Raw genomic sequence first — 22,152 nt, forward strand, 5'->3', positions numbered from 1 at the left:
CTATCTCTAAGGGAGGAAACAGATTTCGGCCGCTTGTATCCGTGATCTCGTTCTTTCGGTCATGACCCAAAGCTCATGACCATAGATGAGGGTGGGAACGTAGATCGACCGGTAAAGAGAGAGCTTCGGTTTTTGACTCAGCTCTTTCTTTACCACGACGGACCGGTACAGCGCCCGCTTCACGGCAGACGCTGCCCCAATCCACCTATCGATCTCCCACTCCCTCCTTCCCTCATTCGTGAACAAGATCCCCAGATACTTAAACTCCTCCACTTGAGGCAGGACGACCTCCCTGACCCGGAGAAGGCACTCTACCCTCAAGACCATGGCCTCGGATTTGGAGGCACTGAGCCTCATCCCGGCCGCTTCACACTCGGCTGCGAACCGCTCCAGCGAGAGCTGCAGATCACGATCTGATGAAGCCAACAGTACCACATCATCCGCAAAAAGCAGAGATGCGATGGAAAGCAGAGTGGGACTAAATAGAGAGCAAGATGTCAGAGGCAGCACTAAACTAAGACTTGAGTCTAGAGGTGGCCATTTGTTGTATCGTTTATCATTTATCGTCATACATTTCTTATTGCGACAAGTTTTTGATTTATCGTTGTCTCAATAAATTCTAATTGATGATGTTTAAAAATCGTTTAAAAAAACACTAAAAACTACTATTTTTCTCCAGCGCAAACTAGAATCAACCAATCAGAGACAGGAGGCGGGACTTAGTGCTCTCAATCACCATCACAATTCCCCCTACAACATCTCTCCTTTGCTCTCTGCTATGGTGCAGCTAGAATAGTCTATCATGAATGCTATGAGAATCGTTAACACGGTCACCAGATAAACAGTGAGTTGTGCCATTAGCACATTTAGTAGCGCATTCACAGGGTTGGTTTGAGGCACGAAGATCGTCCTCCTGGCACTGATTGGTTGTTTTTGTTTGGAGTGGTGCATTTCTTAAAATGACAATAAAATATCAGAAAGGATGTGGAGGAGAGCGATGTTTTCACAGATTTTCTGTCTCATACTGTCACAACATAGCGATAGCTTAATTAAAAGTTACATACTGCAGTTTTAAAGATAGCTTAAGCAAACCTGCTTTACTTCCTAAATATTAACTGTTGAGAAACAAACAAACAAACAAAATGCATAAAATCCAGTAAGCAGGAAATCCAAAGAATTACAATCAATTTGTTCGATCTTAAGACGCTCATAAGCAGATGAAGCCTGAGGAAATCCTCCATTCTGGACAAAGCAAGTCTTTATGTCATCATTGTGCTTCTATGCTCCATCTCTCTAACTCGCATTGTAAGATTAGCATTGTAAGTAACGCGCTGCTTTGTGAACCCACAACGTGACGCCCGCTAAAACGGCGTCTCGCTCTTCGTACTTACAGTGTGACGGGTTTGCCTTTAAAACGAGCGGCCCCGTATGAGTGAGGGCAGTTACATAATCCCCTGTACAATTCAGGACAAATGCACAGCGCTCGGTTCAAGAGGTAAAAAATATGGATTTGGTTTTCATGCGTGATGTCTGCTGAATATTCATGTTGGGAAGCAGCGAGAACTGGTTTACTGCGCAAAGCGGCCTGTCAACGGGAATGTCCGCGTGCAGGCGCACGCTTACAGCTCGTCTTCACACCGGGACTCCACATCCATTCAATGAAGGGGAGAAAAATCAAACAGGATTATGCTTTTTTTGTTGTTTTTTTTTTTTACATCTTCTAAGCTATTTTCTCCATTGCATTATGCAGAGTACTACACAGCTCCAGAAGAGATGAGCTACTGCACGTTTCCTAGATTTTATTCCGAGGATCTGTAGACCTCAAAACAGCTTTTAAGATAACTTTCTGAGAAAATGTCAGTGAATGTGATTTCTGTGGTGTGTTTAACCCGACAGGTCCTGTGACGGAGGTGAAGACTGACATTTATGTGACGAGTTTTGGGCCAGTCTCAGACGTTGAAATGGTACGTAGCTAAACTCTTGTCATGTTGAACTCTGTTTTTAGTTTTACACAACTTTTTGTGCTGTCAGGTTGCGATTCAACATTTATCACAAATTTATTGTTAACACAATATCACTGTACGCAGTATGCACGTGATAAAGAACTGTAATCGGTTAGTTAAAAAACCCAGGTTGTTTGTTCAGCATTCAACCTCCTCAGTACTTAAGCACCTCAACCTCAGTCACTCCTCGCCTGTTCCTTTCGTCTGATCCTGTCACCTCCTGCATGTTTTGGTTTGTGTTTTTTGCCTTGGCTCCTGGTGATTTTTGTACTCCTTTTTAATTATCTTTTCATTAACACGCTAGCGCAGTTCTGCGTTTAGTCTTTTTCCTGTGTGTCTGCCTTTTAGGGAAAGTACCTCTAACAAAGCTTTTGTGTTTGCTTTGTTGGATAAAGAGCGCTCATTTTTTAAAAGTTGTTTTGCATGTACTCACCCATGTTAGCAAATTTTAAAACATCCACCAAAGGTTTTAAATTTGGACAGAAGTGTGACAATTTGGAAAAAATGTGAATGGGTCAGTTTGACAAAAGTCAACGTCGTTGAATTGTTAGATAACATCAAAATATCAATTATTTTGACAACCCTTATCTTAAATAATACTGTTATCGCGACATTCACCAATTTTGTCAACCATCACGTTTTCTTAATGTTGTACAGTCATAGTACTGCATTATTTAGTTGTTCAACCAAAACATTACTGCATTTGATATTTTGTTGAAAACAAAATAATTCCCACTGCTAATTCTTATATCGATAAATCCATCCATGTTTTTTGTAACATGTCGGTTTTCCCTCCATTAGGAATACACCATGGACGTATTCTTTCGGCAGACCTGGGTTGATCGGAGATTGATGTACGAGGGCCCAGTGGAGATACTGAGACTTAACAACCTGATGGTGACCAAGGTCTGGACACCGGACACTTTCTTCAGGAACGGCAAGCGGTCAGTGGCCCACAACATGACCGCGCCCAACAAGCTCTTCCGCATCATGAAGAACGGCACCATCCTTTACACCATGAGGTAAAAGAAAAACCCTTAACTGTGTCTCCATCTCATCAACAACCTGCTGCTTTGCATCTCATTTCATAACTTTCAAAAACGATGGCTTGTGATTACGTTGCAGACACCTCACATATTGTACATTTCCATATTTCTGCAATTTTTTTTATCCATTTTTTGTTTTTGCTAGAAAAGGTGAGATGACAGACTGTGTTTGCTATAAAGTAATAAGAGGGATCTAGTGTGGAATCCAACCAAGGTTCTCGGTGTAAACAGCAGAAAGCTGCTCAGAGGCGGTGCAGATGCCAAACATTTGGCACAGTCCAAAACGTTGCCTTTTTCAACTCAGAGCCACATGGGCCAAAAGAGGAAATTAACGAGCTAAAAGCTTCCCTTGGTTTGTGTACCCTTCAGCAATCATCATTCAGACACTGTAAAAAACAAAAAAAAACTTTCCTCTACTATAAAAAGTGACTTACAGAATCCAGAGGACCTAAAAATGAGAGTTTCATTCATGTACCTAGAGTGTTGTGTTGATTCTTTCGTGCATGTTGGAGGAAGCTTTGAATCTCCCATAGCAACCATTCTGGGGTGCCTAAATGGGTTTTCCCAAAACAAAACCCAAAACCAAAGCTATTGCTTTTAAAGGTGTAGTTCTTACTTTCAATGTACTGACAATAATAATAATAATAATAATAAAGGTTTTTGATTAACAGTAGGAGGAGTTTGGAGAGGCCATGGAGACAGACTTCCGTACGGCTTCGAGGCGATTCTGGTCCACCATCCGGCGTCTCAGGAGGGGGAAGCAGTGCAGCACCAACACTGTTTATAGTGGGGATGGTGCGCTGCTGACCTCAACTCGGGACGTTGTGGGCCGGTGGGCGGAATACTTCGAAGACCTCCTCAATCCCACCAACATGCCTTCTGTTGAGGAAGCTGAGCATGGGGACTCTGGGCTGGGCTCTCCAATCTCTGGGGACGAGGTCGCCGAGGTGGTCAAAAAGCTCCTCGGTGGCAGGGCCCCGGGGGTGGATGAGATCCGCCCGGAGTTCCTTAAGGCTCTGGATGTTGCGGGGTTGTGTTGGCTAACGCGACTCTGCAATATCGCATGGACATCGGGGGCAGTTCCCCTGGACTGGCAGACTGGGGTGGTGGTCCCCCTGTTTAAAAAGGGGGACCGGAGGGTGTGCTCCAATTACAGGGGGATCACACTCTTAAGCCTCCCTGGTAAGGTCTATTCAGGGGTCCTGGAGAGGAGGGTCCGTCGGATAGTCGAACCTCGGATTCAGGAAGAGCAGTGTGGTTTTCGTCCTGGTCGTGGAACACTGGACCAGCTCTACACCCTCAGCGGGGTCCTGGAGGGTGCATGGGAGTTCGCCCAACCAGTCTACATGTGTTTTGTGGACTTGGAGAAGGCGTTCGACCGTGTCCCTCGGGGGGCCCTGTGGGGGGTACTCCGGGAGTATGGGGTACCGGGCCCTTTGATACGGGCTGTCAGGTCCCTGTATGACCGGTGTCAGAGTCTGGTCCGCATTGCCGGCAGTAAGTCGGGCTCGTTTCCGGTGAGAGTTGGACTCCGCCAAGGCTGCCCTTTGTCACCGATTCTGTTCATTACTTTTATGGACAGAATTTCTAGGCGCAGCCGAGGTGTTGAGGGGATCCGTTTTGGTGGCCTTAGGATCGCATCTCTGCTTTTTGCAGATGATGTGGTCCTGTTGGCTTCATCGGAACGTGATCTGCAGCTCTCACTGGAGCGGTTCGCAGCCGAGTGTGAAGCGGCCGGGATGAGGCTCAGTGCCTCCAAATCCGAGGCCATGGTCTTGAGCCGGAAAAGGGTAGAGTGCCTTCTCCGGGTCAGGGGGGTCGTCCTGCCTCAAGTGGAGGAGTTTAAGTATCTGGGGATCTTGTTCACGAATGAGGGAAGAAGGGAGCGGGAGATCGACAGGCGGATTGGGGCAGCGTCTACTGTGAAGCGGGCGCTGTACCGGTCCGTCGTGGTGAAGAGAGAGCTGAGMCAAAAAGCGAAGCTCTCGATTTACCGGTCGATCTACGTTCCCACCCTCATCTATGGTCATGAGCTTTGGGTCATGACCGAAAGAACGAGATCACGGGTACAAGCGGCCGAAATGGGTTTCCTCCTCAGGGTGGCTGGGCTCTCCCTTAGAGATAGGGTGAGAAGCTCGGTCATCCGGGAGGGACTCAGAGTAGAGCCGCTGCTCCTCCACGTCGAGAGGAGCCAGTTGAGGTGGCTCGGGCATCTGGTAAGGATGCCTCCTGGACGCCTCCCTGGTGAGGTGTTCCGGGCACGTCCCACCGGGAGGAGGCCTCGGGGAAGACCCAGGACACGCTGGAGGGATTACGTCTCTCGGCTGGCCTGGGAACGCCTTGGGATTCCCCCGGAGGAGCTGGAAGAAGTGGCTGGGGAGAGGGAAGTCTGGGCCTCCCTTCTGAAGCTGCTGCCCCCGCGACCCGACCCCGGATAAGCGGAAGAAAATGGATGGATGGATGGATGGATTAACAGTAGCAAATATATTTAGAAATTCAAACCATTATATGCTTTTAGAACCCGTGTTTTCTGCTGCAGACATGTAAAATTGATCTTGGTCCTAAATTTAACCGTTCCTCTGCTGCAGGTTGACCATTAGCGCCGAGTGTCCCATGAAGCTGGTGGATTTCCCCATGGACGGACACGCCTGTCCCCTCAAGTTTGGAAGCTGTGAGTGCTTTGGTGCTTGTTTGCGTCTACCTGATGAAATAATGTGCAATGTGTCTTCCAAACACCGAGCAGCAACAGAGAAACGGCAAACCCTGTTGTGAAAGCAGGCAGATCATCGTTGGCTAGATTTGTGCTGAAATATGAACGTTTAATTGTGGTTTTAGTTTCTGCTAAGAGACTTTTTCAGACACGTCTCTCAGTCTATCTGCTACTACAGCTACCGTATGCTTCACAGATTTGTTTTGTTCATTGTTTTGGGGTGTATTTTAATGTTAACCTCCAGAGTCACAACAAAATGTCAGGCAAGCTAAAAGATATTATTTAATGAGTGATTATATTTGACTGAGAACAATCAATGTGTTGGCCTGTCATGATAAATTTTGCCGGTCGATAAACTGTCCCAGTACTTATCGCGATAAACGATAATATTGTCGTTTTGAGGCTATTTTCAAGCAATATATTGGCAATGGCATAATAATGGAAGTTTGCCCTCTCAAAGGTCAATAAACTTTAATTTATTAAAAACACTTAATACACTTCAACTGGAAAACATTTTAATGATCCAAAAATGAAACACGACAACCAAACACAAAAAATAAAACGGAAATAAAAACCACTTAAAAAACATACATCAAACAGATTATGATGTCTCATTTTAACAAATATTAATCAAATGATCCAGCTCATTTTAATATATCATGCTATTAATTGCTTAATTGCTCGTTGCGATGTGCTTGCTGATGCATTTGCAGTGAACCAACTGAGGCAATGTGGCTGCCGTCTCTGCTGGCCTTCTTCCATCTCCTTTTTCTGTTCAATGCCTCCTGGTCTTCTTTCTCTGGAGACTGTGATTTACATTAGAGGGGGGAAAATGGCAGCCACATGAACAAAGGACACATGGCAAGTGGGCAGGTGTCAGCCTGGGAGTGAGCTCTGGACTCAGGAAAGTTCACCCAGTTATTTTGTCAGCTGTCTTTAAATTTGCAGCAAACAAAGTAAGGCATAACTTCTGCAAATGTAACATTAACACTAACCCTAACACTAAATCAAACCTACGACAATTGTTTGAAATATTTTGAAAACCATGCACCATTTCCCTTCCACTTTGCAATTACTAATTATGTCTCTGTTGTAAAAATTATTGTTGTGCCAATAAATCGGCCCAGATTTCCTTGATTTTGGGAGATCGATGATCTGCCGATACTGACACCTGACCTTTTCGCTGATCTTGCCAGCCTCGACAAAAGTTTAAAAATCAACCACTGTCCTGTTTTGCTCTGCTGTGAGAGAAGTTTGACTGTTAGCCTCACCGTTAGAAATTAGTAAACACACCACTGTTGTCAACTCAGCAACTTTCTTGCTGTATCTACCAATTGGTATTGGCCAAAATCAGAGAGGGCAGGCTTTTTAAACATCGGCGATCAGCCAGAAAACTGCAACCGGTGCACCCTTGATAAAAACACTGAAGTCTTTAAAGCGACAAAATGTGGAAAAGTTCAAGTCGGGAAAGTCGCATGACTTCATTTCTTGGACTCTGTGCTGAAAAGTATTTGCTGAGGCGCCAAACGCGAGGCGGCCGAGCGCCGTAACCGCATGACGACATGTTTCATTCTTTGTTGCGAGAGACGAAGCCCTAACTCAGCATCCGTGTTTACGCCGAGCCTCGTGGTCAGCAGAAACAACGGAAACAAAGACGCGTCTTGCGCGGAGCGGCTCCGCCTTATCAGGCGAGCGCAGCGAGCGATTTGAAGATTACGAGAGAAAGGAGACACATTTACACCCGCCGTCAATTACCCGACGCGGTGACATTGCGGAGGACGTAGTCCCATCTTCTCAGTACTCGTTGTCCCCCTCTCCTCGCCCGCTCCTCCTCCCTCCGTCGTCCCGCTCATCCCGCTCTGCTGCCGCCTGCCTCCGGTGAGGAGGAGGAAGCGACCGTGAATCTGCAGAGGCCCCGGGCAGAGGAAAGGTCAGAGTCCCTTCCTCCGCCTCGGGACGGCACAGACCTATGCAGCTATTTTCCATAGCCGCTGTGTGTGAGCTCATTTTCTCGCTGTCTGCCTCTCCTTCACTTTTTCCTCTCCATCATCCTACATCTCTCTCCGTACCMCKCCCCYCCCCTTCCCTCTCTCTTCCCCGTCTTTTCTGCTTCTCCATCTGGGCTTGTGTGCACAGGCACGGCGTTCCACTCCATGACACACCAGAGTCATTTCATTTGGCAGAACAGTTGGTGTCCCACCGATATGGGGTCCCACCGGGAGTGGCAGGCAGAGACAACTGCTATTTAGCTGTGCGCGCACAGACCGGTCAACCTCGCCCGTATGCGAGAGAGGAGAAACGAGACGAGGACGAACGCAACAAGAGCAAATAAGAAAACCTCCATATTTGCACCGAGGCAGGTGCATCCGAATAGCTTAGAATAGCCTAAAACCTCTACTCCAAGCACGTGTTTCTGTTCATTTCAGGGCGTCCACGCATCCTTAGAAAGCTTAAAATTCATGTATCTAAGGCCTTAAAATGTCTTTAAACTCGTTTTAAAATGTAACACGTTAATCACAGGTATTGTATTTTGTTGTGGACAAACTATTTAATCTCATACATTCTAGTTTATTTTTCTCACAGGACTTTTCTTTCAGGCAAACGTTGGAGTCGCACACAGACATCTTCACTGCTTTCTTTGACTCGAGGCAGATGACTCTACAACTAACTAGCTGCTAATATACCCCTGCTAGCTAGCAACTAGCCAACTTTTTTGCGTCTGTTGTTGGGAGATAGTTGATACTACCACTAACTAGGTGCTAATATACCCCTGCTACCCAGCTAGCTAGCTTTTATGCATCCATCATAGGAAGGTAGATGAGCCCACTGCTAACTAGCTGCTAAATTACCCTTGCTAGCTTGCTAACTAGCCTTTTTGTGTCTATCAAAAAGTGCTCATTTATTTCCAGTTGACTGGACGACGCCCGTCTTTGCCACTGACTCACTTTTGTTGCCGACACATGATATTTGCATTCTGACCATATAAAATATGTAATTTTCTTTTGTACATTTCTATCACGATACAGGTCTTAAATTTAATTTGTATTGGTCTTGAAAAAGGTTCTTAAAAGAAAACCTTAAATTTGAGTTGGTGACACCTGCAGAGACCCTGGATTTTGATGATTATGACTGACGGCTCATCAGGACACCAAAACCAATAAATAAAATTATTTTTATAACAAATGTTGACCTACTGATGGATTTGTACTAAGTACTTGACCTGAGCTCCTCCTTTATAAATTCTTGCGTCAACGCAGCGTGGCGCAGAGATGATCAGCATGTGGTACTGTTTAGATGCATTATCCCTGTTGCTTGAGCACCTCTTTTCCTTCCACTCAACTTTTCATTGTTATACTTGGACACAACCAACAGTTTCAGCAATAACCTTTTGTGGCTTCCCCTCTTTAAGGCGCGCTTCAGTGAAAAATAAATGCTTGGAAAACACTTCAGTTAATAATTGAGACACACTTGAAGGCCCCTAAGTGGATGGTGCATAATTAATTTAGATTGATAGGAAATACTGATGATTACTAAATTAAACAACATATACAGTTGAATGTCTAATACAAACAATTTAGTTCAATATACAACTGATTATACCGATAGTCTGTGTATTTAGAAATCTGCATTTATTTCAGGCTCAGTCTTGCTGAGATAAATTTGACTTTGTAAACTGGCGCTTGCAAAAGACAGAGGACTAACTCATGGTCCATGACACACACAGAGCAGACTGGTACTGACTACACATGGCTAATAGGGAGGAGAAGAGAGCTTGTGAGAATTTATTTTAGAGTCACCAGTCAGGCATTTCCTGCAAAAACACAAAATCCTACCAAGACCAAACTAACTCATAAGTAAGCTTGTTTGGAGTCAATACATCCTTAATATTGATGAAAAAGTACAATTTCCACTGGTACATTATTTCACTCATAACATGGAAAAAATGCCATGCTCTAAGTAAAAATAATATACTAGTGGAAATTGTACTTTTTCACCAATAGTAAGGATTTATTGACTCAGATCAAGCTCCTATATCTTGCTGTAAAGTTAGTTTTGTCTTATTTCAAGCGTACTAAGATGTAGCAGAAACTAGAACAAAAACACTTGGTAAGATTTTGTATTTTTGCAGGGTGGCTGACACAGATTTAAAGATTTCTATAAAATGCAGTCTACCAATTTCAGTTTTGACTCATTAGGATTTTTATTAAGCAGGATCACACTTAAAAGAAATGCCCTCAGTTTCTTTGTTTGTTTGTTGTTTTTTTTTATCACAGATGGCAGAAAGCACAGAGTATGAACAAGCTACGGTTTTGAAATGACAGAGAAATGTTTGACTGTTTGGAATTAAGGTGAAAAAAGCAGCACACATCTAAATGTGACACTTGTAAAAAAAAAAAGAAAAAAAAAAAAAGAAGACTCAGCAGTAATCTGCTCCACTTCAAACCCAGCCTCATGGATTATTTCAGCACAATCACAACTCGTTATACATTGACTGTCTTTTTCGTTTCTATGTCAGCAGAAAAATTGAGCTTTTTCTTTTTTGTTGGACCAAGATAAAAATAAATACATACTTGGAAAAATAGATTGCTTTAGATTTATAATGAGGTTTAGATGGGACTCTGACACAGACACATAAAATCAGTCTACCTGTGGTGTCAGAGGCTTAAAAGCAGACAGCTGTAAGTTTCTCTCTCTCTCATTTATTTTTCTTTCTTTTATTTCACATCTCATTTGTTCCGCCCGTCCGTCTTCAGACGCCTATCCCAAAACGGAGATGATCTACACTTGGACCAAAGGGCCTCAGCATTCGGTGGAGGTCCCTCCCGAGTCCTCCAGCCTCGTCCAGTATGATCTCATCGGCCAGACGGTTTCCAGCGAGATCATTAAATCAATCACAGGTGAGCTGCAGATGTCCTGTCAACATTTGTATTTATTTTTGCTTTAAACAACGGCAGCTGTTTTTTCTTTTTGTTTCTTTTAATCCTCCACACCCCCAAGTCATTTTGCATAAACTCTATTAGAAAAAGAAAAAAACATTCTTAAATTCACCCTTGAAATCTGAGTGAAAAGCACACGCGCTTGAGTTTATATACAGTATATGGTCTGAATGCGGCTCTGCCGGCGTTATTGGAGGGATTTTTGGAGCCTTGACACTTGCACAAACACGACAGTCTGTCAGCTGAAGCATGACTAGCACACAGCAGCAGCCGCATGAAGTAAACATCACGGATTGAGTCATTTCACAGGCCAACTGGTTCACCCGAAAAACTGATGGATCCAAAAACAGATTTCTTTTTTTTTTTTTTCTTCTTTTTTTCCCTGGATTGTGTTTTGCAGGACGGGTGACGGGCGTAGATTTGACTGAGAATAGACGGGAGACGTAACGAGGCGTGAAGCAGAGCGACGGCTGTCTTTCACTGATCGGTTTTCTGTTGATCCAGGTGAATATGTGGTGATGACCGTCTACTTCCACTTGAAGCGGAAGATGGGCTACTTCATGATTCAGACGTACATCCCCTGCATAATGACAGTGATCCTTTCTCAAGTGTCCTTCTGGATAAACAAGGAGTCGGTCCCGGCGCGGACCGTTTTTGGTACGTAGCGCACCTTTTAACCACCGCTGTCATTGTCCCGCAAAGGGGAAAAATTCAGGTGTAGCAGCAGCAACAGATGCAAAGTTTCACACAAAAAGTGAAAATAAATAAATGAACGGCAGCACACTTGTATCAGAGTATAACGGTAAATACTGTGCAGTTTTTAGAAATGGGCATATCGGACTTTTTATGTGCGCTGAACTCAATTTTATTCCATCAATTTTAAAATTAATACACTTAGAAATCAGGCATCATAAAAATAGTATTATTTCCTGCAATGCCACGAATGCCAATGTGCCAGTTCAGCTTTTGCAAGAGTTACTATAACTGAATGAACTCATGTTCATAGTTCACCTTGAAAGCACTCTGAAGTAAATTCACATCTGCAAAATGAGGCAAAAGTGCACTGAACTCATGGTTATTCCACCAAATGTTGATTTCTGAACTCTGAGTTAAAACATTAGTATTGTTGCTTCTAAACAAATCTGAATTTGTTTTCTTGGATGTCTGAAAGCGCTGCATCTTTTTCCTTATTTTGACCAATTCTCATTTTCTGCATTAAATACTAAATTTTTGCTTGGAATTTCAGAGACATGTTGTCAGTAGTTCATAGAATAAAAGAGCAAAGTTCATTTTACTCAAACATTTACCTATAAAGGGTAAAATCAGAGAAACTGATCATTTGTGGAGCTCTCTTAATTTTTTCCAGAGCTGTATTTTTACATATCAAGTCATGACGTCCAGATTGACTGTGTTCCTTTCTGTTTTCTTCGTTGATGTAAGCTGCTCTCATATTCTCATTTGTTAAGTGTTTTTGTAGTCAGAAAGCAAATTTGCAGAGAGAGGGAGAGAAATGGGGGAGGACATCCAACAGGAGTCAGAAGGTTTGGAGAATCGAACCTCAAACTGCTGCGTCGATGGTGTTTCCATGTTTTGTTCAAAGACAAGTTTGGTTTGCAGACGTCTCATCCAGCTTAAAGCGGCGGCGATCGTGATTCATTGGTAAACATTTGGCTGTCGTTCAAGAAATGCACTCTAGGACTCGGCTTGAGGTCACTTTTCCCTTTAGAAACACTTACACATTGCTGAAACTAATATATATCTAACAAGCTTGTTTGCTGAGTAAAACGATATTGCATGACCCTAAGTGGAAATGTGTCTTGATTGTTGCGTGGTTTAATAAAACCCCGGGGGATTAGGGTCGCTTTCCTGCAGTCGTCAACATATATGTCAGCGCCTCTGCTTCCTTTCCCCAAAGCGTTCAGCGTGACGGAGCATCACAGCGGCTAACGTTGCGTCATCCGAGGCTCTGAGGCGGCAGCGGGGTTGGAGGGGTTTCTGCTGTTGGTTTAAGTGTTTTGAACGTGTCCATGTGTTTGTTTGGGATGAACGGGTGGCCGGAGTTCAGATCCGTCCCCTTCTGCCCTGCACCTGCAGTGTGTTTAACTCCCTGCCTCAGTGACTTAGCCTCAGTGACCCATTTCCAGGATGGGGAAACGGGAGGCAGCTTCTTGTGTTTTTCACTGTTTGTCACGTTATAACCACAAACCTCAATGCATTTTACTGGGATTTTGTGACAGACTGATGTAAAGTTGCACATAACTGTAATGTGGATGAAAAAGGATCCTCAAATGTTTTCAAAGGTGAAATATGAAGGGCGGCGTCCATTTTTAATCAGCCGCCTTTAAACATCTAAACACTGAAAATATCTACTCACTTTTTTTTCACAAAGTAACTCATGCTGTCAGTTTGGATGGATGGCATCCAGGGCTGCAACTAATGACTAGTTTAGTTATCGAGTTATCGATTAATCGATTATTCTGACGATTAATTGATTTAATTGGATTTTTCATTTAAGCCTTTCTTTTCCGAATATTTATTATTAGAGCAAAACAAATTACAATATACAATTCTTACTTAACACATACACCTATTAACACACTTAACAATATAATACTGATGAAATCGTGCATAAAAAAAGAAACATTGCAATGTACCAATTTTGGCCCTTTTCTTCAGGTAAAGAAAAAAAAGTTAAATTTAAATTAAACTGGAGAACAAACCCAGCCCCTCTTTCAATGTTCATAAACAAAGCAACAAATAATTTAAGCCTTTTTAATACAATATTACAAATAAATCTGTTGACTATTTTTGGATCAACCAATCAATATCAAATGGTGCCTAAAAGGAGATATTGTATAAATCATTTAAACCAGGTGAAGCTAAAACTGCCTCTTGAAGAGTTCTGGGTAACGCATACTTACAAAGTTTTTGTTTTTGTTATCTTAAACGCAAAATCCATGAATTTTTTATACACTCTTGTTAATGATTAATCAATTACTAAATTAGTTGCCGACTATTTGAATAATCATCATGATTAATCGTTCAGGTTGTGTTCTTATCTGTCTTTTCTGACATTAGTCGTGAGCCTCCCTTCATAGGCACATGTTGTAAAGATGTATTTCTCTGTCTCCTTAGTCGAAGTGCAAACCCAACAAATGAACCTGAATCTCTTTCATGATGTATTGATAATCTACTGTGACCAGTCAAACCAGTTTGTTTATCTGGTGAAACCCTGACGTATGCTGTGCAGACCCTGTTGTTGATTTGTTTTGAACGGCTTGTGTCCGTAGCCATTAGAACAAGCTAAGCTAATTGCCATTTCCGGCAGTAAATCCTGCACACTGAATTAATTACCCAAACAGAACACCACTTTCACAGCAAATGGGATTTTCCATTAGCGCTCTTACTTAACCAGTGGGTCTCTTTTGAAGTTTTTGATCTCCCTGCAACATTTCGAGCTAATTTTCTCCATGTGTTTACTTTAGCTGCAGGTCACTTGTCAATGTCAGCTGTCAGCTTTTGACTGACAGGTAATTATATGGCGGTCACGTCTGGGCAACAGACGGAGTGTCAATATGGAGCGCAAGGACTTTAAAGAGCACCCTGTTCCTGTTCCTGCGACCAGAGGAGATTTTCTCCAAATCACATTATTGCTGTTTATTAATAATCCCAAGGACGAGCGACGATCTACACACACGACCTTGCCTTTTTGTTTTGTGGGGCCTTTCTTCTCAATGGAGCAGTGACGACTCTCTAACAAACATCCATGATGTGTGGAGAACATGAGGCTTGGTCGACATGTCCTCTGGCTCTGTGACGTATAAACACCCCTTTACTTTCTACCTTTGCTTCCTCTGTGGGAGCAAAGAGTCTCAAATAAAGATGATGGAGCGCAAGAGATACGGTTTATTCAACTCTTAAGCTGGTGGCGTTGGGTCTTTTGATACAAGAATAGCATTTGGAGGCAGAGCTTGCATGCTAGCAGAAATAATCCTAGTCAATATAAGAGAGCTGCACAGATGCCACAAAGCCTTTCATTTGTCGCTCCTTTACTTTAACGATTATGGTATTTAGCCTTGTCAGCCACGGTTGACTCACCCACTGTAGGAAATACATTTTGGATTTAGACATATGATTCAGTTACTTAGCATGATAACAAGCGATCTGATTAGCAAGTAGCATCAAATGACAATCTGGGATGTGAATTGGATCTTTTTGTACCGTCGGGAAAATTATACCAAGTCCTCAGAAGTCTTAAATCAGTAGGAAACGGAGATTTCCAAACTGTGGACTCACTGGCGGACTCACTTCAATTCATTTTGAAGCAGAGAAGGTCAGGGGTCATGTTTAGGGTGGAGTAAGGGATGGATTCACGATTTGCAGACTCATCTGAAGTAATGCAGTGTTGGTGAGGTGAAGAAGTATCTCTGCCAAATGATGAGATCTGGTTATTGTGACGTTTAAAGATGAGAATATAAATCGCTTCAAAATGTTTCTACATGTAAAGTGACCTTTATTTCAGTCCAATTCGACTGAAAAGCAACTAAAGTTATTAGAAGAAGTTGTTGTTACAAAAAGGCTTGTCAGTCTCTGCCAATCAATCTTTGGTTAAGGTCGATGGAGTATGCCGTGTCTCAATTTGATGGTTTTTACCCACTCTACCCTACAAAGGTGCTCCAAATCTATCAGACTGTGAAGACATCTTTGGCCCGCTGCCCTTTTGAAGCGCACCCACCCACAAATTCTCTTGTCAAATTTAGCTCTGGACTCTGGCTAGTCCGATCCAAAACATCCCAAGCGCCCGTGAACCCATTAGTTTGTCGAACTGATGGCGATTCAGAAAAATTAAATCCCATCCCTCATCGTCGTCGTTTCTAGCAGAGACTGGAAAGTTTGTCTCTTAGCTTAGCGCCATTTGGAACTGTTGACACTCTTAGCCATTTTCACAAAAACCTTAGTGTCGTCTTCAGAAAAGTGAGCCCAGAGCGTGATGCTCTCTACCACTGGTGTTCTTTTAGTAATCTTTAGTGTTGATGTCAGAAGATTTTAGGAGATCTTTTCTTTGGTCTTTCCAACCTCCTCCTTCGTTGGAGGCGACTGTGGTTCTGTGGGTAGCGTAGTCGTCTTCTGATCGGAAGGTTGTAGGTTTAATTCCAGCTTCGTCAATGTGACAAGTCACTTAACCCCAAGTTACCTACCAATCTGTGTATTGTGTTGGAGAGGATGAATGGGACTCTAGTGTGAAGCACTTTATGTGGTCAAAATGATTGGGAAAGTGCCATATAAGTTCAGTTCATTTACCAGGACTGGAACTATTAATCAGATCACATCAATTATTGAAATAATTGTCAACTAATTTAGTAATCAATAAATTTAAATCCCAACATATTAAGCCAAAACTATGCAAAAATATGCATTTAGTTTATAAGTATAAGTTTAACCTAAAGCTCAATTGGGCTAGTTTTAGCTTCACTTGGTTCATATTCATTAAAGAAATTCCATATTATTGCATTTTAGGCAATAATATAGCCTAAAATGCAATAATGTTTATTTCCTTATTTTAAAAATTAGGGAATTTATATAAAAATGTCTAAGTGGTCAAATAAAATAAAATCTGTATAATCTGTATTAATGGTCAGAATAATCAATAGAACAATTGATTATTAAACTAATTGTTAGCTGCATCCTTTACAAATAGCACAGCTGTGACTGTTGTTGCATCAAGAACAGAGGAACTCGTAGTTTTTCCGTTCATGCGACGTGACTGTTGATGTTTGTTTCCTCCAGTCATCGGTGACTGACTTTATTGAACAATGTCTGATTCTGTAGGCGTCTTCATTTTGCCCTGTGACTTTTTAAAAAAACAAAATAAAAAGTTCTCTTTTGCTTTGGGAAGCAAAAAAGAGAGGATCTGCCATGGTGGCCTGTCGCCAGGTGCAGTGCCAGACCTTCAGAGGTCAAACTGAGTCCACGTCTTGTTGAGTCAGAGCTGCTTTGGATTCAAAACGGGACCAAGTTTCCCGGTTTTGGCCGGCTTGACAGGCTGGACATGGACCTACTTTTATATTGCTGCTATGCAAAGAGAGCGGGATGGCTGGAGCCAGAACCAAACAGCTTTCAGACTCTACGCTCTTCTGATTTGGAACAAACCTCCAGAAAACCGCAAAACTGCTGAAACACCGAGTTTCTTTTAGATCAAGGCTAAAAACCCACCGGTTTAGAGTTACCTTTTATCAATAGTAAGTCGAATACTGATCAACAAATTTGATGTGTGTTTGACAAAATGTAATGTTTATTGCTTGTGTCATAATATTATATTTCTAAGATTATCACTTTGAACTACCTTGCTACTGAAACGTGCCACACAAGTAAACTAGGAGAGGTAAAAAATAAATCTCAAACACACACCAAAGAGCATATAGGCACTGTTAGGTTTCCATAGAAACTGTTATATGAGGGTTTTCACATTAAACCAATATTTGGAAGTGATGTGAAAGAATAAAAAAAGCCTTTTGATGTCCTACCATCGCAAACATATAGAGTTAGCCAAACTTGAGCTGAAGCAGTGTGTTTTCAGTAACTAACACTTTTGGTGGGTCTTGTGTAAAAGAAATGGATGAAATGGAAAAGAGCCTCGTTCCCATGGTTCAGTGTGGTGGAGGATCTGTGACACTCTGCAACCTCGGAAACTTTTTAGAGTTCACAGTTTTGTGATTTATTTGAAATAGCAAAGCATTTGGTGTGCTGCAGCTGGCTTACCAGTTCTATAGTAAAATAATAATAATACAAAACACATGGTTGTCATGGCGTTTCAACAGAATAATGATAGTAAGCATATGTTCAGATACACAAAGAAATGGTTTACCAGACACAAACATCCCTCCTCAGTCTCCTGTTTTCTCTCGCTGTGTCTAATTAAAGTTAAATCTGTTTTAAGAATAATCTGAGATGAATTCAAGTCTTTCTACGCAGCTTCACCAGCGTTGCCACTTAAATATTGCCGTCACCGCATCCTCTAAAACGCTTAAATTACCCTCAATCTGCTGGATGTGCGCACATGGTTCAGATCTGCTAACATTTAGGTCCCCGAAAAGCACCAAAAAAAAGACCCTTCATGCTGAGAAAAGCACCACAGTCCTTTTTTGTGCATGTTCCACATTATAGAGAGCAAAATGGTTCATTATCACTCTGCAGTCTGTTAATGAAAGAGCCAGATGAGAGCAACATTACTGTGCATGCATGGGCTATTTAACACTTGTTGTTTTTGTTTTGTTTTTTTGGGGGGTGGGGGGTTATTCCAATTTTTAATGTGTTATTTTGGAGGGGGGAGGAGGGGAGTCCATTTATAGGGAAGCTGCGGTTTCCACAGCCAGAGAGAGAGAGAACAGCACACACTCTGAAAGCAATGTGCTTCTTCATTAATTTAATTGGGTTCAGTGTGTTTGTGTTTTTATGGATTTAGTGAAAACCTGATGTCTGAGGTTATRTAGAGATGTGCACGTTCAGAGGACCTGAATACAAACTGAGAGGCAGCACAGTCAAAAGTACCAAAGAAGGGGATGAGTAATTTTCTTTTTGGTGGATTTTATTTTCTGAYGTTTTGGATTTCAGACATCTTAACCTCCCAGTAGACAAAATCTTACAAGTTTTAGAGGTTCAGAACTGGAAACACATCTGCACTTCGCTAGTTTGTACYGTTAGAAAATAGGTCAGAACAAACCACAAAACCTAAACAAAAAACAAAACAGGAGTAAGATTATGAATCTAATTTACAAACTCATCTTCACAACTAAGKGACCTGCGAACTAAAACATTAAATACAKGGGGTAACTCCAAAGGTYGCTTTAAAGAAAATGAACAATACAAAACAAAAAAGAAATTTGATCGTAGCTGGTAATCAGTGACATTATGAAAGCAGCAAACAGAAATAAATGACCAGRAATTCACCTTGTAACAGAAAAACATTTGAATKAATCYAATGGTTTGGTAGTGTTTTCTTTAAAAAACATTTYGTGGATTCTAACTGCAACATAACGCCGCYRCAAACAACCGTGAAGCAACGTTACGACAGCAATGTTTAAGCTAGAGCTTYATGACCAATTATAGAAAGATGAACGAAATTAGAAATACGTATGTTTAAGAGATTACATAAACTTGTAAAGTTTGTAGCGTTTATAATTTGGAACCTACTTAATGTTTTTCTTCCAACAAAAATCACAATCGCCAACGTAGCAATTTTGACTCTATATTTACAGACTTTTGATTTTTCTTTTTAAATCGGTCAAAATTGGAATTGACAGACATTTTAAAGAAAACAGCAATCTGTGCACCCCTAGTTTTCAGTTGTGCCGTACTAATACTATGTGCACATCATGAACCATTTGGAGTTTTCATTACAATGTTGCTATATTGTTCTATAGCCCACCGTTGCCTTAAAATACGACCTAAATGTAGAGCGATCCTCRGTTCTAACGATCTTGTTTGTTCTCTGTACCAAATTTYCTTCTAGTGTTAGAGTAAAGAAATGCTTGTTTAGGAAAAAAAAGTGCAAATATTGGTGTGACTCGTCTAATTTTCTYTACTCATTTWATTTTTTAAGGCATCACCACCGTCCTGACCATGACGACGCTCAGCATCAGCGCCCGCCACTCTCTCCCCAAGGTCTCGTACGCAACTGCCATGGACTGGTTCATTGCCGTCTGCTTCGCCTTCGTYTTCTCTGCCCTCATCGAGTTCGCTGCCGTCAACTATTTCACCAAYGCACAGATTGAGAGGGCCAAGAGGAAGCCAGGCAAGTGTCCCCCCGTGCCCCAAAGCACGCCTGTCAAGGTGAAGGACACAGAGGAAGTGCAGCAGGTGAGGTGGTGTGTGTTTGTGTTTGTGTTTGTTTTTTTTGTTTTTTTTATTTTCCCTCTGCACCTCTCAGACTGGCTCAATAATCTGATCGCATTTTTACCTCAAGGGGCTCTCGGGCAGCATACCCCATCGCAKGGGCTCTCCGTATCTGGCATTTAGCCTAGACCCTTGAATGACATGAAGAGAGWGTGCTTGAGAATAATTAGCCTTGCCCTTGTATGTGTGTGGAGGATTTTGCAGCTGAATCAAGCAAGTTCTGATTCCAGCAGGACGTCATATTCTCTGAATCTGGCTGTGTTCACACAGCAGGTTTTTTTGTTTTRGTTTTTGCTTTWAGTGTGGTTGTTCATTCTGTGACCCCAGTGAGACTTGGGGTTGAATAGTTTATAATGGTTTGTAACCCCAAAGTGACTTGCATGCGCAGAAGAAGAACATTGTCGTYACACAGCAGAACGATGTTCACCGAAGTAACAATGGATGGAGCCRTTTATGGATCGATTTTAAAGTTTATTCAGCAATGTTTAGTTTATTTGACGGTATCAGATATTACTTTGRAGTATCATTTGGTGACGAATGTACACCACAGCTTTCAGATTTCATGTTGGCCAAGCTAAATTTTATTCCATTCMACAAGTATGTGCTAATTTATGTTGATCAAACTTGAAATCCTAATTATTGTGTTCAAGTTTATGATTAAAGGGGCATTAATATGCGTAATCGACTCTTTTGAGCTTTACATGATGCTATAATGTTATTGCTTCATCAACAACAGACCTGGAATGTTGCTTAGATTATTTCATGCATGTTTGAGAAATCCTTTAATCTCCATGGCAACCATTCATCTKTAAAAAACGCCAAGGTGGACCTAGCTCCACCTTAAAGTGAAGCTCCAGTTTCCAATCTTTGRAGATTTCGCCTCACAGAGCAGGCTTCGCTCACTCAGCTCCTTCAGACTAGCCAGCAGCAATTAGCAAACACCTGGTGGAACTGAGCGTCAGCTGAGCTCATTACAGGAGCTGCTTCTCAGTGAAACGCTGGTAAAAAAGTTGCTAAAGGGTTAATACAGRAGCCATGTTGTGATGACTTTCTGAAGGCGGAGCTTCAGAAAGAGCAGGAGCTTCTTAAAGAGACAGAGGTGTTAAGTTACRAATTTGAATTAGTTTTAAGTCATATTTGATGTAAACAGCAGTTTGACTGAAAGTAACATAGTTCCTTGGTTGTGGTCTAAAATTTCACTATGCGACTGGAAAACAAATGATACCGGCCCTTTAAGTWCTTTAAGTTCAAGGGGTGGGATTACTTTTGCGAGGCAGAGTGCATGAGCAGCGTGGGAGCTGACATGTCAGGTGAATCAGAACCAATGAGCATGCCATGTAGCTACTGTAGAGATTCAACACATATTGAATATGTTGAATACACACAAAGTGTGTGTGTTCTTAAAACCCAGTTTTTATAGTTTATTCAGCTGTGGAGGCGAGAAGAAGAGCGCTCATTTCCCCGTGTGTGTGTGTACAGTGTGTGAATCTCTCTGCGGTGGTAACACTAAACCGTATATATGGATCTACTGTTAGCTGATYGGTGATGCTGACACAACCCGGCAGCGCGTACAGTACCCCTGTTTTACACTAAACACTTTAAGTTGCCCCCTCYGGTCCAAATCCCAGCGTGGCGTAATCGTGCCTGAATGCGGTACAGTGACAACGGCACTTCAGTGGATTAGCAGGTTGCCATGGCAACGGAGCCCTGGTACATCTGTATAGGTTTCAGAGAGCCTCCTGCGCCGGGGCGGCGGGGGGAATTAGTGCTGGTTTCCTCGACAGGGAGAGAGAGGAGAAGGAAGGCCCCGTTAGTCCGAGTCCCGGCACACGGGCCTGGGGGTCGTTGATGGGTTTAGGCTCTCAGGCTTTTGGCTTTTTCACGCCAACACACACACACACACAGACATCCCCGGCCATGCTTTGGACACAATAATAATATCGGATCCTTTCAATTTTTGGAGTGGATAGTTGGGGTTGGGGGGTTGGATTATTTTTTGCAAATGCCTCAGAACCGACATCATTCTCTCCCCGCTTGGGGAAAAAAAAAACATCAACTCTCGAAGGATAAGCTCCTTTGATGCTACACTGCATTACCACCCGGATGCAGGCRCTACTTACTTTCTGTCTTAAGCCTGTGTGAAATGAGTGAAATCCTCGTTAAGTGACATCTGTGATGCACGCGCCCTTTCGTCCGCCATCTGTGTCAGAAGAGGAGAGGGGTGGGGGGGAATGTAATCTGATCAATAGCACCAGGCTGATGTTTGCTTGATGCACTTTTCACTGAAACAATCCAGGCCGGTTAAGCACAAAGCATCACATGCTGTAGAAATCATTCACTTTGTGGGTTCTTATTTTAGCTTATATAAAAATATTATCATGGTAACTGGATGAGCGGGACGTACATACTCCATACTCGGTGACAAAAGACGTTAGCGGTGCCCCAAGTGGAGCAATCGTGTTATAGYCGCCAGTCAAAACCTAGGATGTCACCAGACACGAAGAATAACAGATAAAATAGCACTTGATGGAGTTTCCGATTGAGCTGGGAGTTTGTTCCCTGTG

The 22,152-nt window shown here is 42.4% G+C and overlaps 1 protein-coding gene across 1 annotated transcript in view; it reads left to right on the forward strand.

The window, feature by feature from the left end:
* The window catches only part of gabra4 (gamma-aminobutyric acid type A receptor subunit alpha4), a 39,379-nt gene that overhangs the window by 3,160 nt on the left and 14,067 nt on the right, over positions 1–22,152 (forward strand). Inside the window, exons 3-8 of the mRNA XM_017307107.1 lie at positions 1,897–1,964; positions 2,805–3,025; positions 5,638–5,720; positions 10,514–10,657; positions 11,201–11,353; positions 19,296–19,552. Coding sequence (XP_017162596.1) covers positions 1,897–1,964; positions 2,805–3,025; positions 5,638–5,720; positions 10,514–10,657; positions 11,201–11,353; positions 19,296–19,552 — 926 coding nt within the window. The remainder of the gene's footprint in view (positions 1–1,896; positions 1,965–2,804; positions 3,026–5,637; positions 5,721–10,513; positions 10,658–11,200; positions 11,354–19,295; positions 19,553–22,152) is intronic.

The sequence above is a fragment of the Poecilia reticulata genome, linkage group LG10 (genome assembly GCF_000633615.1).
Source record: "Poecilia reticulata strain Guanapo linkage group LG10, Guppy_female_1.0+MT, whole genome shotgun sequence".
NCBI classification, from domain to species: Eukaryota; Metazoa; Chordata; class Actinopteri; order Cyprinodontiformes; family Poeciliidae; genus Poecilia; species Poecilia reticulata.